Source organism: Pseudoliparis swirei, chromosome 11 (genome assembly GCF_029220125.1).
Source record: "Pseudoliparis swirei isolate HS2019 ecotype Mariana Trench chromosome 11, NWPU_hadal_v1, whole genome shotgun sequence".
Lineage (NCBI taxonomy): Eukaryota > Metazoa > Chordata > Actinopteri > Perciformes > Liparidae > Pseudoliparis > Pseudoliparis swirei.
In genome coordinates this window covers 17,384,804-17,399,585 of record NC_079398.1, presented here as the reverse complement: position 1 = coordinate 17,399,585, position 14,782 = coordinate 17,384,804, and the positions used below count along the sequence as shown (strand labels likewise).

The following is a 14,782-nucleotide window of genomic DNA, read 5'->3' as shown; positions in this document are numbered from 1 at the left end:
GCTCGGCAGTTTTATTTTTAGCCAGATGTTAACGCCGCTTCTCCATGGCCAGTGTCATGAAAAAGTTTACAAAGTGAGAGAGGAGCTCTGGTTGGTGCTCTGATGGAGGACGATTCCCCTCGTTGTGAAACCAGCTGTGTGAGGAGGGTGTCGACTGAGTCTGTGGTCTGCAGCCCCTCCCTGACGGCCTCTGATCCCACAAGATGCATAGACTTCTATACAACCAGAGGAGTCGCCCCTGGCTTCAGATTCTGTCTTCATATGCAGGAATGTGTTTGAAGAGATGGAGAGAGAGAGAAAGTGTGGAGTTGCATCTTAACGAGTAAAATAAATGTGAACTTGAGCTCCACACTCAGTGATTTGGGTAATTTTCTGCCCACTAATTCCATGACATGCATGTTGGTACATGCCAGAGGCTCAAGGGCTGTGGAGGAATCCCACCCGCATGTTAAACGAGGGACTTTTCCATCCGGAGAGATGCTCACACACATTTAATCTCCCCGCCCTCCTCAGCTGAACCCATTTCTCACGAAACCCAGAGAAATGAGAAGCTTCTCTTTAGATTCTGGACATCCGGCTCAGCGTCTCCCTTCTGGAGGCTCCAACGGCCGAACCTTTGTTCTCCTCCTGGAACCAACGGGCAGCCGGGCCGGGGATTTAAGAGGGAACTAAAAAAAAAAGAAAAAAAGTGTGCCAGTTGGAAACCATCCCAGTGTTTATCCGAGGCTTATCATCGGAGAGGAAAAAGAAATAAGCGACCAAAGAAGTGTTGAACGAGGAGATGACGCCATTGTCGGTTCACGGCCTCGTGGCTTAGCGCCCGGGAGGGAACGCTCACTTCCTCTTTTGTGCCTCGCTAGCCCCTCAAGTCGGGCTGCACTCTCTTAAAAACCCAAGATGATATATTAGTTTAATTCTTCTTTAAATATATATTTCATTCCCTGTTAAGTTTTACTGCCCCCCCCCCCCAGTGCCAGTTGTCAGCCGGCGGCTGAACCGCCTCCCTCAATTGCCTTTTCAGCTCCGGCTTAGTCTCATTGGCAGTAAACTGATTAGGAACGAGCCAGAGAGACCGATAGCGAGGGAGGAGGAGGGAGGAGGAGGGAGGAGGAGGGAGGAGGAGGAGAGGGAGGAGGGAGGAGGAGGAGAGGGAGGAGGAGGCTAGATTAGTGCCATTTCCCATCTGTGCCACAGGTAAACAGAGAGTAGAGGGTGACCTTGACGTCTTTATTGTGAAGGTCACCGAAGCCAACTGACTGTTTTATTAATTTTACTACAAATAACTTCAAAGACTCTCAGATTAAAGTTGTTTGACCATCAGAGGCAGCCAACACCTTAAACTCATTAAGCTAATGCAAACACACACGTACACATGTATATATACTAGGGCTGGGCACGTTAACGCGTTAATCTTGCGTTAACGCATCAATTAATTAACGCCGACAATTATTTTATCGCGCGTTAACGCAGGTTTTATTATTTATTTTATTATTGTAAAAGTGTGTTGCTCACAGGCTTTTATTTTGTAAAAGTCTGCTACTGATTGCTGCGGAACCGGAAAAGAAAGTCATTCGCGGTTTAACAAACATGGAGAAGAGTACGGAGATTTTAAATGGCCATTTTCAATTTAAAGTTCTGAAAGACGGCGGAGTCGACAGAAACAAAGTCATATGTAACCACTGCCAAGATGAATTGTCTTATCACCGGAGTACTTCCAGTCCTAAATATCATTTAAATGCTAAACACACCGTTGATGCCAGCGAATCATACAACAAACACACAGTGGAGCGAGGCTTCGGCAGACGACGCTGCAGGGAGGAGATGAATCAAGGCAAGAGAAGCTCACCAATGCCACAGCGAAGTGGAGAGCTACTGCAGGCCGGTTAGTGAGGGTGACCAGACGTCCGGTTTTCCCCGGACATGTCCTGCTTTTGAGACCCAAAAAATGCGTCCGGCAGGGATTCCAAAAACGTCGGGATTTTGCTTCGTCGGATATTTGTGTTTCTCTGGGTTTTCATAAACTAGTATTTACCCCTTACAAGTTTTGGAAATGGTATCTCCCTTACGTTCCACCTTCTTGCGTGAGCTGACAGAATAGAGAACAGTCATTGGTCGACCGATCTCAGGGTTGCCAGATACACGATAATTATCCTCCAAATACAACCATTTTGAGCCTTTGGTACGATACTTCACCATCTCCAATCTGGCAACACGGAGCACCTTGCCGCCTCCACTAGTTCATTGTTGTTTGTGCTATGAACTACTACCAGCGCCGCCGCTCCCATAGCGCACTACGCGCTGCGCGTAGGACACCAAGTCCTGAGGGGGCTCCACAAAATAGGCAACTAAAAAATCCTCATAGTTATAATAATTATAATGCCGATATTATTTCAGTCTAGAAATATTAGGCACCTTTTAGGCATGTATATCACAAAACAGGCAGAACAAGAGAGATGTTTAATCTCAGCATCATTTAAAATAGAAGTGCGCTATACACTACTTTTGAATTAATTATTGGATTTTGCGTATACAAATGCGATTAATCAGGGAAATCATGCGATTAATCGCGATTAAAATTGTAATCGTTTCCCAGCCCTAATATGTACGTGTGTGTTTGCATTAGCTTCAGGAGGGTTCAACACGTAATAAATGTGTTTAGAAAACGTGTCTCATTCATTATCTGTTAATATACTGATGTGATGATTTATAGTCGTTTGCAAATTCATGAATCAACACTAAAATACTTCATAGTACATTTATGAACTGTTCACATACATAGTATTTAGTTACCCACTAGGGTACGGATACATTTGAACTAAAGTGAGTGACCTTAGCACCAAAAGGAAGACGTTTGGTAAAACAACCTGTTCATAGAGGTGTGAGGAGGTGCACGCTTTTTATAGAAAGGAAGGAGGCGAGAGGTCGAGGAAGAGCAGCGGTGTCTGAGGGGAAGCTGTGACCTCGTGGTGGAGGCAGGAGGAGGTCAGAGGAGGAGCTGTGAGGAGGAGTGACGAGATACTGAAACTCCTCAAGCACTCTGAGAGACGGTTACTGACGATGTTGGTCTGGAGCAGTCGATGCATCGAGGACAAGAGTACTATATATAAATATATATATTTATGTATGTGTGTGTATATATATTTATATATATCTCTCTCTGTTGCCCGGTGAGCTCCCGCTGCTCGCCAGGAGCCTGTCGGTCTGCCGCCGTCGGCCATTTTCTTGGCCTTTTGACCTTTGACCTCTACAAGTGACTCGTTGCTCCCAGTGACCTCAGATTAATCTGCTGTCACGAAGCTCAACGGAATCCCACTGAGACCTCGTGATACAGTTTATGCTGCTAAAGTCGCCCACGAGAGATATGTGGAAAGTAAACTCCACAAGTTCATTTATTAATATTTATTATGTATGTATATTTTATATATGTTTATTACATAAATATTTATTATGTTTATTTTAAATATATTTCATACATGTTTCTATTTATATATATTATAAATATCTTATATATTATATATATGTATTATATTTATTTATATATATATATTTTGATATATTTATATTTTTTTATTTGTTTTAATGGATATAAAATGGTCTTTCTTGAGCTCTTCTCGTCTCTCACCTGGTTTCAGGGGTTTAATGAATAACCTGCGGTGCCATTGGGCTTCCCTTTGGGGGACATCTTGTTTCTACGGTACCAGCCTTTTTTTTTTTTAACTTATAATATTTGTCTGATATTATTCGATTTTTATATATTTTAATATAGAAATATGGTGTAAGATCAAACTCCTGTTAACCATGTGTGTGAATAGCGTGTGGTCCTTCCCGTGCGTGTGAAGCTTCAGGTTAATATCATCTTTTATTTACATCTGAGCTCATCGCAGAACTAATTAAATTCAACCCCCAGTTTGCGAATTATTCCTCCTCCTCCTCCTCTTCCGTCAGGTTATTGATCGTATTACCTCGTGAATAATGAAATGATTCCCTCTTTGTGATCGTCTCTGTTCAGGGACAGGAAGTAGCACTTGACACCACATGGAGCTCGATGACATCATCGTGTCAGGAGGAGGGCGACGAAAACAACAACAACAACATAAATATATTCTAGAGCCGTTTACCTGACAGTTAATTAATCATGTGTATTGATTATTGATCGGAGTCCCGTGATGAGCTTCAACCCCGAATGTCAGAGTTCCTCTAAGAAATGACTGAACACCTCTCTCTCTCTATCTCTCTCTGTCTCCTCCCACTCCCCCTCTCTTCTTCCTCCTCTCCTGCTACCTTTCCCCTTCTCTCCTTCCTTTCCTCCCTCCTTGCCTCCCTCTCTGCTTCCTTGACTCCTTAGCCCTCTTCACATGGTCTCACCTCATTATCTGCTCACTTGGCTCCTTGGTGCTTCCTTCTCCTCTTCCTCCCCCTCCATCCCCCCTCTGCCAGTTTCCTTACCTTCCTCTAATCTCGTCCTCCCTTCCTCCAGGACAAAGGCCCCGGGGGGGCGAGTGTAGTCCAGCATGTCCTGAGGGCCCTGAATAGGCTGGCAGGGCTTTTCCAATGAGGTTTGAGGAAGAGGAGCAGGGGGGAGGGGGGTGTGAAGATGGCATATTCCCTGCTCCCCCTCTTCCCTCACTCCCTCTTTCCTCATCCCATCTCTCCTCACCAACTCTTTCCTCTCTCCCTCTTTCCTCACCCCCTCTTTCCTCATCCCCTCTTTCCTCACCCCATCTCTCCTCTCCCCTCACCCCATCTCTCCTCTCCCCCTCTTCCCTCACCCCTCTCTCCTCACCCCTCTCTCCTCACCCCCTCTTTCCTCACCCCCTCTTTCCTCTCCTTCTTTCCTCATCCCCTCTTTCCTCTCCCCTCTCTCCTCACACCCTCTCTCCACACACCCTCTCTCCTCACACCCTCTCTCCTCTCCCCTCTTTCCTCACCCCCTCTTTCCTCTCTCCCTCTTTCCTCACCCCCTCTTTCCTCTCCCCTCTTTCCTCTCCCCTCTTTCCTCTCTCCCTCTTTCCTCACCCCCTCTCTCCTCACCCTCTCTTTCCTCTCTCCCTCTTTCCTCACCCCCTCTCTCCTCAACCCCTTTTTCCTTCCTGGTGAAAGCAGATTAATTAAAAGCTCACTCGTTCTCTCTTATCGGTGAGAGTTGTACTGTAAGTCTCCGGGGGGCTCAGCGCCGGGTGGGTCGGGCAGGAAGGATGGGGGGGGGTAAACGATGATAATTTAAGCCCAGTGGGATGGCTGCTGCGTTCATCGCTGATTATCTCCGTGGTGGTCAAGAGGAGAGACGGTCAGTCTGCCTGTCAGTCACAGTTAGGTCTCATTTCACATTCCCCCCCTCTCCTCCTCCCCCCTCGTTATTCGAGCCGGTGGCCTGAAGCCGAGAGCCAGAGGCATGATTCCTCCCTTCATTGTGTCCACGGTGAACCTGAATAAAGGAGGTTATGAATATAGCCGTTATAATAACACAGGAATGACTCTGAATAAGAAGTAAAGCTTTAATATTTAACACTTAATACATATCACTTAATACTTATCACTTCATATTTATCACTTCATATTGATCACTTGCGCTCCATGGAAACACATTTTACAACGTATGCCCTCGTTTAAGATGAAGATCAATATATATATATTTATATTTATGTGTATGTCAATCGGTGACAAGTGTCACGGTATTGATCATATCTACGAGTTCTGCACCAATCGGCATCAAACATTCTAGTCCTTCTCCAGTCCCGTATCTAGTCTGGTTTCTAGTCCGGCTTCTAGTCCAGTTTCTAGTCTGGCTCCAGTCCAGTTTCTAGACCGGTTCCGGTCCTGGTTGTCATAGTAACAAACAAGGAAATGGAGACGATGGTTCCAAACCGTCTTCCTGTGTTTTTACGTCAACAGCAAGAAGAAAACCCTCCAGAAGAAGCTGAATGATGATGTCTTAATTGTGTGTGTGTGTTTTGCAGGTTGCAGCCGTTCATTACCGGTCAGCCCAGTAAGAAGCTCGCTGTGGAGCAGGTGAGCCCCTCGTCATCCTCACCACGTCTGCTCTTCGTCTGCGTCATGCAGACCCTCACACACACGCACACCTCTGTCCTGCAGTCAATCCCTAACAGAGAGCGAGCTCCTCTGAAACGTGTTATTTATCTTCTGTTCTTTTTTTACCAGAAACAATTTCCAGACATCAACAAATAATAACTTTTCCTATTTAAAGACACAGAAGTACATTTATAGATAAAGGAGATGAACAGAGCCCTAAAACATGATAACATAAACTCCTCAGGATAGAACCGGTTAAGCCCCGCCCACACCGGAGGGGAACGCCATTCTTCTCGCCCCTGTTGACTTTGTGTGTTGATATAGCACTAGCGTGCTAACGGCTCTAGCTCGCTATCGGCACTAGCGTGCTAACGTGTGGCTAACATTAGCTCCTCGTCACCATTTACTTCCGTTTCTTTAGGCGTCAATTTTCTTTTTTTTAAACTTTAGTTAACTTGAATACAAATTAAACTTATCTTTTAATCATCGATCACGTTCAGGTGGCATTGATTGATTAATTGAATATCTCATAATGATCTTTTATGTTACTAAATATAAACGTCAATCCTGTCATGAACTTCTTGTGATTGACATTAAATATAAAAAAAACCCTCATGAATCATCTTCTCAAGGCCTTCCTGCTCCGAGTCAGGTCCATTATTCCTCTTCCTTTTTCTCTTTCTCCTCCTCCTCTTCCTCTTCCTCTTCCTCCTCCTCCTTCAGGGCGTTCACTGCTCCTCATAAAACTGCCCGGGTCTTAAAATAAATGCGGCTTTAAAGTTGGACACCAGCAGCACTTTTAGAGCTCTTTCTCTCTCTCTCTCTTTCTTTCTCTCTTTCTTTCTCTCTCTCTCTTTCTTTCTTTCTCTCTCTTTTTTTCTCTTTCTTTCTCTCTCCTTCTTTCTCTCTTTCTTTCTTTTTTTCTCTCTTTCTCTCACTCTTTTTCTCTTTCTTTCTCTCTCTCTTTCCTACCTGCCTGCAGCTTCTGATCCCTTTGAACAGGAAGTCCTCATTCAGCTTCTGTTTTCAATCATGGAAGGCCATCAATCAATCCATCAATTAACCGATCAATCAATTAATCCATCCATCAATACAATCTTTTCCATAAACTGAGCGTAAACAGTTTTTTGGGTGCAAATGAGGAAGTTTTATTAAAACTTTGATTATCATTCAGATTCCAAAACGCGATTCTTGAAAGAGCCCATCCTCATCATTGTGGTTCCCTCTCCTCTTCCTCCTTTTTATATTTCCACATCCCCCCCTCCTCCTCCTCTTTGTCCAGCGCCTCCATTATGCTCTGAATGGAGCTCCTTGAGGAGCTGGAGGAGCTCCGTCAACGAGGACGTAAACACTACCACAAGGAGGCCGGGTCAACAAGGCTCGTTACTTAGCAACAGCCCCCCCCCCCCCTCCTCCTGGGAACCTGAGGTGGCTGCTCCTCATTACGTAACGCTGCAGATTGAAAAGAGATGTTTGTGCTTCCTCCCTCCTTCTCCTCCTCAGTAACCATCTGTGCATTTCTCAAACAACCCAAGGAAGGAAACAACCACTTTACAAGAACCCTCTCCCCTCAGAAAGGGCCCAACAAGTTGATCTGTGACTGTTGAAAGTGTCTTCGTCTTCATTTTTGTTTTCTTCCTCCTCTTTTTCCTCTTCCTCCTAGAACCACCTCCTGAAGGTCTTTTCCAATTCTTTGAGATGAGATTTTCAGAATAAAAGCTCATTTATTTGTACGATGCAGTAAAGTCTGTAGTCGAGATTTAAACTATTAAAATGTCACTTTATTTAGTTTTAAAGTGACTGTTGAGATGTTTGTCGCTTACAGTGGCTCTTAAAAATAAACAGAAAGAAAAAAGGATTATGTAAAAGTTATTTACATTATCCTACAGAAAATAACCCCAATTCTATGCAGAGAATACGAATAAATAACCGAGAAATGCATCAAGACCCAGATCACGAGATAAAGAGTTTAAAATATAAAGACAAAAACATCACGCAGCGATAAAAGAGATCCTAAAATATGATGCACACACACACGCTCTCTCGCTCTTGCTCTTTCTCTCGCTCTTGCTCTTTCTCTCGCTCTTGCTTTCTCTCTCTCTCTCGCTTTCTGTCTTGCTCTCACTCTTGCGTTCTTTAGTCGCTGCAGGCCGACAGACGTCGACGTCCCATAAAACACCGAGCGCTGGTTTCCTCGCTTCCTTCTGGCTTCCTTCTGGCTTCCTAACGAGCCGTTTGTCCTCCTTAAGGAGACTCAGAGTCTTGATGTTTGCATATCTCTGTAAACATGAACGCCGATATGAAAACATCTCCTAATTAGTCTGGAGCTCATTAATTATTATTATATGTTATATAAATATATATATATATATATATAAATATCTCCACAGCCGGCTGAAGCCAGAAGGAATCCACTGGGGGGTTCCGGGGCATATTTCATTTTTATATATTTCTTATTAATTCTATGATTGTGAGACCAAAATAAATAAATTTCAATCTAAGGACATACAAAGCAGAATAAGTGGGGAAAAACAACAACAATGACAAGCTGTGAATCGATGTGCAAATGAAGAAGAGAAGGATAAAGTGATGGAGGATGCAGGTAGAATTAAAGAGAGGAAAGGAAAGGAGGCAAATAAGAGAAAGGTGGGAGGAGAGGAAAGGAGGCCCATTGGATGTAGCGATGGCAGAATGGAGCCCAGCAGGGGTCCAACAGGCTGAGGAGGTGCAGATGAATCGAGGCGGACATGAAGTTCTGCTCTCTGGTGCTTCTGAGATCTGTTAAACCACAAATAAATACATACTCTGGGGAAACATAACATGTCCTTTAGCAGTCATCAGTTTCTCGTGATCGTTTTGGTGGAACCGGCGTCGTCGTCTTTGTGGGAATGAAGTGAAACCTTCACGCTTTTGCTTATCATCGTTTCCACTGCTGGAGAAACACCTGACTTTATTAAAGCGTGTTTGTTTTCTCTTACGGGGACATGTCCTCCTGTGTCAGGCGTGTTTTCTGATACAAAAATAAAAACAACTATATATCTGTCCCAGCATGCACCTGGAAAAACTCTCCCGGTTACAGACTGTTTAAATCACCTGCCGTCGCCCAGCGGGGGGGTCACAGTCTGAGTGGTGAAATGCACCAGAGGAACATTCTAATTGGCTGTTTCCTCCACACTCAGCCCTTTAATTCTCTCTTACTCTGAAGGGTCACCCCCCCACCCACCCCCTCCCCCTAAAGACAGTCCACTGCCGGGCAGCTTATAAACATGAGGTGATAATGAGGAGTGAGATGATGAAGGTCACGCTGTGTTCAGTCTCATGTGGGGAAGAAATGAAATATGAAATATCTCCTCTGCCACCTTCAGCTCACGCTGTTTATTATTATATATTTTTATTATCGTTTTAAAGGAAGTGGGCGATATGAGATCAGATCTGGATTAGATTTCCCCGAAGGTGAAACTCGAGGTGTCACACAGAGTAAAAAAATATTAAAAACCTTCCGTCTGCTCGTATCTAACAATATTTCCTGTTTGCCTAGGTGGGCGTCGCCAGCCCCCTGCCGGTGGCCATGGGAGACCCCGCCAGCAGAGTGCTGGTGGAGAGCGGCCCGGTGGTCTACGACGACGCGGCCGGCGAGGAGGAGGAGGACGAGGAAGAGGAAGCATGTGTCAGCGCCATGGAGCTGATGGGCAGCAACGGTCAGCTTCAGATCCTTCGAGCCCTCAGTTGGTTATGATCATGAAGGAGATTCAACAATAACAAAGAGAAAACAATGCAACACAATCACACCATGTAAAATACAAATATATATACATACATAAATATAGTTCTATATATATATATGTATGTATAGTTATATATTTATATATATATATACACTACCGTTCAAAAGTTTGGGATCACCCAGACAATTTCGTGTTTTCCATGAAAACTCACACTTTTATTTATCAAATGAGTTGCAAAATGTATAGAAAATATAGTCAAGACATTGACAAGGTTAGAAATAATGATTTGTATTTGAAGTATTAATTCTTTTCTTCAAACTTTGCTTTCGTCAAAGAATGCTCCTTTTGCAGCAATTACAGCATTGCAGACCTTTGGCATTCTAGCTGTTAATTTGTTGAGGTAATCTGTTGAAATGTCGCCCCACGCTTCCTGAAGCACCTGCCACAAGTTGGATTGGCTTGATGGGCACTTCTTGCGGACCATACGGTCAAGCTGCTCCCACAACAGCTCAATGGGGTTGAGATCTGGTGACTGTGCTGGCCACTCCATTACAGACAGCAGACCAGCTGCCTGCTTCTTCCCTAAATAGTTCTTGCACAATGTGGAGGTGTGCTTTGGGTCATTGTCCTGTTGGAGGAGGACATTGGCTCCAATCAATCGCTGCCTACAGGGTATGGCATGGCGTTGCAAAATGGAGTGATAGCCTTCCTTATTTAAAATCCCTTTTACCTGGTACAAATCTCCCACTTTACCAGCACCAAAGCAGCCCCAGACCATCACATTACCTACACCATGCTTGATAGATGGTGTCAGGCACTCTTCCAGCATCTTTTCACCTGTTCTGCATCTCACAAATGTTCTTCTGTGTGATCCAAACACCTCAAACTTGGATTCATCTGTCCATAACACCTTTTTCCAATCTTCCTCTGTCCAATGCCTGTGTTCTTTTGCCCATACCAATCTTTTCTTTTTATTGGCCAGTCTCAGATATGGCTTTTTCTTTGCCACTCTGCCTAGAAGGCCAGCATCCCGGAGTCGCCTCTTCACTGTCGGCGTTGACACTGGCGTTTTGGGTACCATTTAAAGAAGCTGCCAGTTGAGGACCTGTGAGGCGTCTATTTCTCAAACTAGAGACTCTAATGTACTTGTCTTCTTGCTGAGTTGTGCACCGGGGCCTCCCACTTCTCTTTCTGCTCTGGTTAGAGCCCGTTTGTGCTGTTCTCTGAAGGGAGTAGTACACACCGCTGGAGGACATTTTCAGTTTCTTTGCAATTTCTCGCATGGAATAGCCTTCATTTCTAAGAACAAGAATAGACTAGCGAGTTTCACATGAAAGTTCTTTTTTTCTGGCCATTTTGAGAGTCTTATCGAACCCACAAATGTGATGCTCCAGATAATCAACTAGCTCAAAGGAAGGCCAGTTGTATAGCTTATATCTCCAGCATAACAGTTTTCAGCTGTGCTAACATAAGGACAAGGGTTTTCAAGGGTTTTCTAATTATCCATTAGTCTTCTAAGGCGATTAGCAAACACAATGTACCATTAGAACACTGGAGTGATCGTTGATGGAAATGGGCCTCTATACACCTATGGAGATATTTCATTAGAAACCAGACGTTTCCACCTAGAATAGTCATTTACCACATTAACAATGTATAGAGTGTATTTCTGATTGATTTAATGTTATCTTCATTGGAAAAAACAATGCTTTTCTTTGAAAAATAAGGAAATTTCTAAGTGATCCCAAACTTTTGAACGGTAGTGTATCTATATGTGTATATATATATATATGTATATATTCACAAATCCTGTGAATCTAATCCGTCCTTCTGTGTCTTTCTCTACAGATTACGGCAGTGAGGTAGATTTTGACGAATGATTCTTGCAGCTTTTTATCCCCATCCGGTACGGACCATTCTGGATCCTCAAGAGTACCAAGCGTTGACGACCAGGGACGCCCAATGGCAGCAGCTTCAGACCCGGAGCAACCAGGGAGTCCCAACTGGAGTCAAACGGGACGGGAAAACCCAAAAGATGGACACAAGTCTGTGTACCATTTGGCATCCCGACTGTACTGAACCGCTTGGAGTTAGTGATTACGAGGGGATATTGACAGGTGTATGAACCCCGATGTGACTGAACGGAGGAAATATTCCAGTAAACGTTGGTTTGTTTATTTTTGCAGGTTAGAACTGGGCTCAAAATGTGCATATCAACCGCTCACCCCTTTACATTTTTTAGAGAACGGAGAGAAGTCGGTAAAACAGCATCAAAACATCCGTTTACGAACAAAGAGCGAAAACGTCCTGTTGTAAACGCTCTTTTAAAGAAGTGAGTTTGATGTGGAGTTTGAGTGATGTTTTGATTTAGTTCTGCTGTTAAATGGCGCCTCCATTTACTTCCATTTACTTCGTTACCCTCCATTTACCTCCATTTACTTCTAGTTACCCTCCATTTACCTCCATTTACTTCCAGTTACCCTCCATTTACTTCCAGTTAACCTCCATTTACTTCCAGTTACCCTCCATTTACCTCCAATTACTTCCAGTTACCCTCCATTTACTTCCAGTTACCCTCCATTTACTTCAAATTACCTCTATTTCCCCTCCAGTTTCCCTCCATTTACCTCCATTTGTTTCTTTTTAGTCTCGGAGGCAAAACAAATCCTAATTTGACTTTAATAATTCAAAGTGACAGACGGTCATTGATGAAGCGTTCCTTTTAAAGGACTATATTGATAATATTAATAACGTTTTTTAGTGTAAAGTAATAACCTGAAATAAATAACTGCTGCTGAGTCAAGTCATAGAAACTATTAACGTACATTTTACGTTTTTCTCTCATGCAAAAAAAACACCAAATCACTGTTTACTGAATAAAATCAATATGTATTCAAGCTTTATGGGAGAAGTCACAATATTTATTCAAGCTTTAGGGGGAGGAGTCTCGAAAGACCAACCAAGACGTTGCCTTCTGAACAATGTATTTAATTTATTACGTTAGAAGTTAGAGTTGGGGTCATATTTTAAGTTGCCGTTGATTTTTTGGGGGTTTTGTTGATGGATTTGATTCTCTACGTTTAATTCACGAGATCGTGGCCTTAAATATTCTATAACTCTTCTTCTCTGCGTCTCCACAGGGTTGTACATACGTTCTCTGCTGTATGGTTATTTTTCTCCAGAGAAGAGATATATTTTGTATTTCTGATTTATTTTCCTTCTGCATATTGTTGTGCATCTGCTGCTTCAGTAAAGATTCACTACATCGGGATTAACACCCAAAAACTGTTTGTTCCACTTATTTTAACTCGTGTTCACGTTATTTTGTCCTCTCGCGACACAGATATTTAAGGAATGTCTAAGAAGAAAAAAAAAGTGATTACAGATTTTTTTTAATGCTTATTATTTTGGATTTATTGATCGTTTAGAGCAGGGGTCGGGAACCTATGTCTCGCGAGCCATATATGGCTCTTCCGGTGATGGCATATATGGCTCCGAGACAATTTTGAGTTGGAAAAAAAAAATCTCCGCCCGCCCCCCTGTAATTTTCTCTATAGCGCCAGATTACAGCAGAAGTAGATTACGGTCCTTTTCTTAAAAACGACCTTGTTCTTTTAGTAAACTAAACGTCTGTTATTGATCGTCTCTACACACCAGCATGTCATTTCTGTCTCTACGTGTCGCGTTAACACTTCTCGGCTCTCCGTCTCGCGCGCGGCAGAGCTCCGAGGCCGGCGCACATCGGGGCGGAGCAAAGAAAGTCACCTGCACCCCCACAGTCTTGAAGTTATGAAGTTATGACGTCGGCCAAAATGAACAGATTTAAACATGGTGAAGAATCTTCTTAATATGTTTATGTGGCTTGAAACTTCTTTGACCTCTGACCTTTGACCCGACTTGAAACACGCCGACGCCTCGTGTCCCTTTCTTATAATTTATTTTTAAGTCGACTCTTCTCACGAACCATAAAACCATTTCATGGTTTATGAGGCTTTGTAATTAAGATGTCAGGTCCTCTGCTCAAGCCTCCCTCCTCCGCTCTTCCCCTCTCCTCGCTCCCTCCCTCCTGCTCCTCCCCCGCTCTTCCCTCCTCTCACCCCTCTCGGCCCCTCCTCCTCTGTCCCCGGTTCTGTTTTCCACCCACTTCTTCGTCTCCTCGAGGTCCGATTACCAAAGTTTGACTGAAACTTAATCTTCCTGCGAAACCAAACTTTTACAGTAACCTTTATGGTGAAGAGGAGTGAGGGAATGAGGGGAGGGAGGAGAGGAGAGGGAAGTAGAGGGAAGGAGGAGAACATAAAGTTGAGCTGTTTTATTTCTTTGTTTGCTTTCCTCTGAGAGGAAGGATTCCTTCCGAGTCTTTTCGTCCTTGAGCGCCACACTGAGGGAAGTTCTTAAGAGAGAAGCTCCTCTTCCTCCTTCCTGTTAACTTCCCCTCTCCTCTTCTCTTTCCTGTTTCCGTCATTAACGAAAGAAAAAAAACAAGAATAAGCAACTTTTCCTCCTGAGGTGTTTATCTTCTTTTTCTTCTCCGTTCTTTCTCTCCACTTCGTCTTCACCTTCGTCTCACTTTGTTGCCCTCAATCCTCCCAAATCCCTCCTTTCTATATCCCTTCTTTTAATCCCTCACATTCTCTCTTTTGTCTCTCCTACTTTGCTTTTCACCTCTACTCCTCTTTCTTTTCTGCCCCCTCCAATCATCTTGCTCCCTCTTTACTTTTGTTTCCCTCTTCTTTTCATTCATTCGGACATGAACGTGGGTCTGTAGTTTGTTCGACCCAACAGATGAGATGAAGATGGGGAAGACCATGGTTCAGGTTGCATTAGGCTTGTTTGCTGCGTTGCAGAGGTCTACTTGTTTCACAGAGGACACTCACAGCGGTCTCCTGGGTGAAAGTCCTTTCTGTTGGTAGTTTGTTTTTTTCCCATCCATCCTCCTCTCCCTTCCCTCCTCCCTCCACTGCTCTGACTATTAATATCTCAACTTTTCACAAATGGCCGCACTCTCAAGGTCCTTGAATGGAAAG

The 14,782-nt window shown here is 43.7% G+C and overlaps 1 protein-coding gene across 2 annotated transcripts in view; it reads left to right on the top strand.

Moving 5' to 3' along the window:
* The window catches only part of LOC130201087 (transcription factor IIIB 90 kDa subunit-like), a 47,096-nt gene extending 34,056 nt beyond the window's left edge, over nucleotides 1-13,040 (top strand). The window contains exons 17-19 of one of the 2 annotated variants that reach the window (XM_056425779.1): nucleotides 5,958-6,009; nucleotides 9,569-9,728; nucleotides 11,604-13,040. In XM_056425779.1, coding sequence (XP_056281754.1) covers nucleotides 5,958-6,009; nucleotides 9,569-9,728; nucleotides 11,604-11,635 — 244 coding nt within the window. In that variant the 3' untranslated portion in view covers nucleotides 11,636-13,040. Of the gene's footprint in view, nucleotides 1-5,957; nucleotides 6,010-7,312; nucleotides 9,729-11,603 lie in introns of those variants that run through there. The other variant, XM_056425780.1, reaches the window with a different exon arrangement.
* Nucleotides 13,041-14,782: the final 1,742 nt, after the last annotated feature.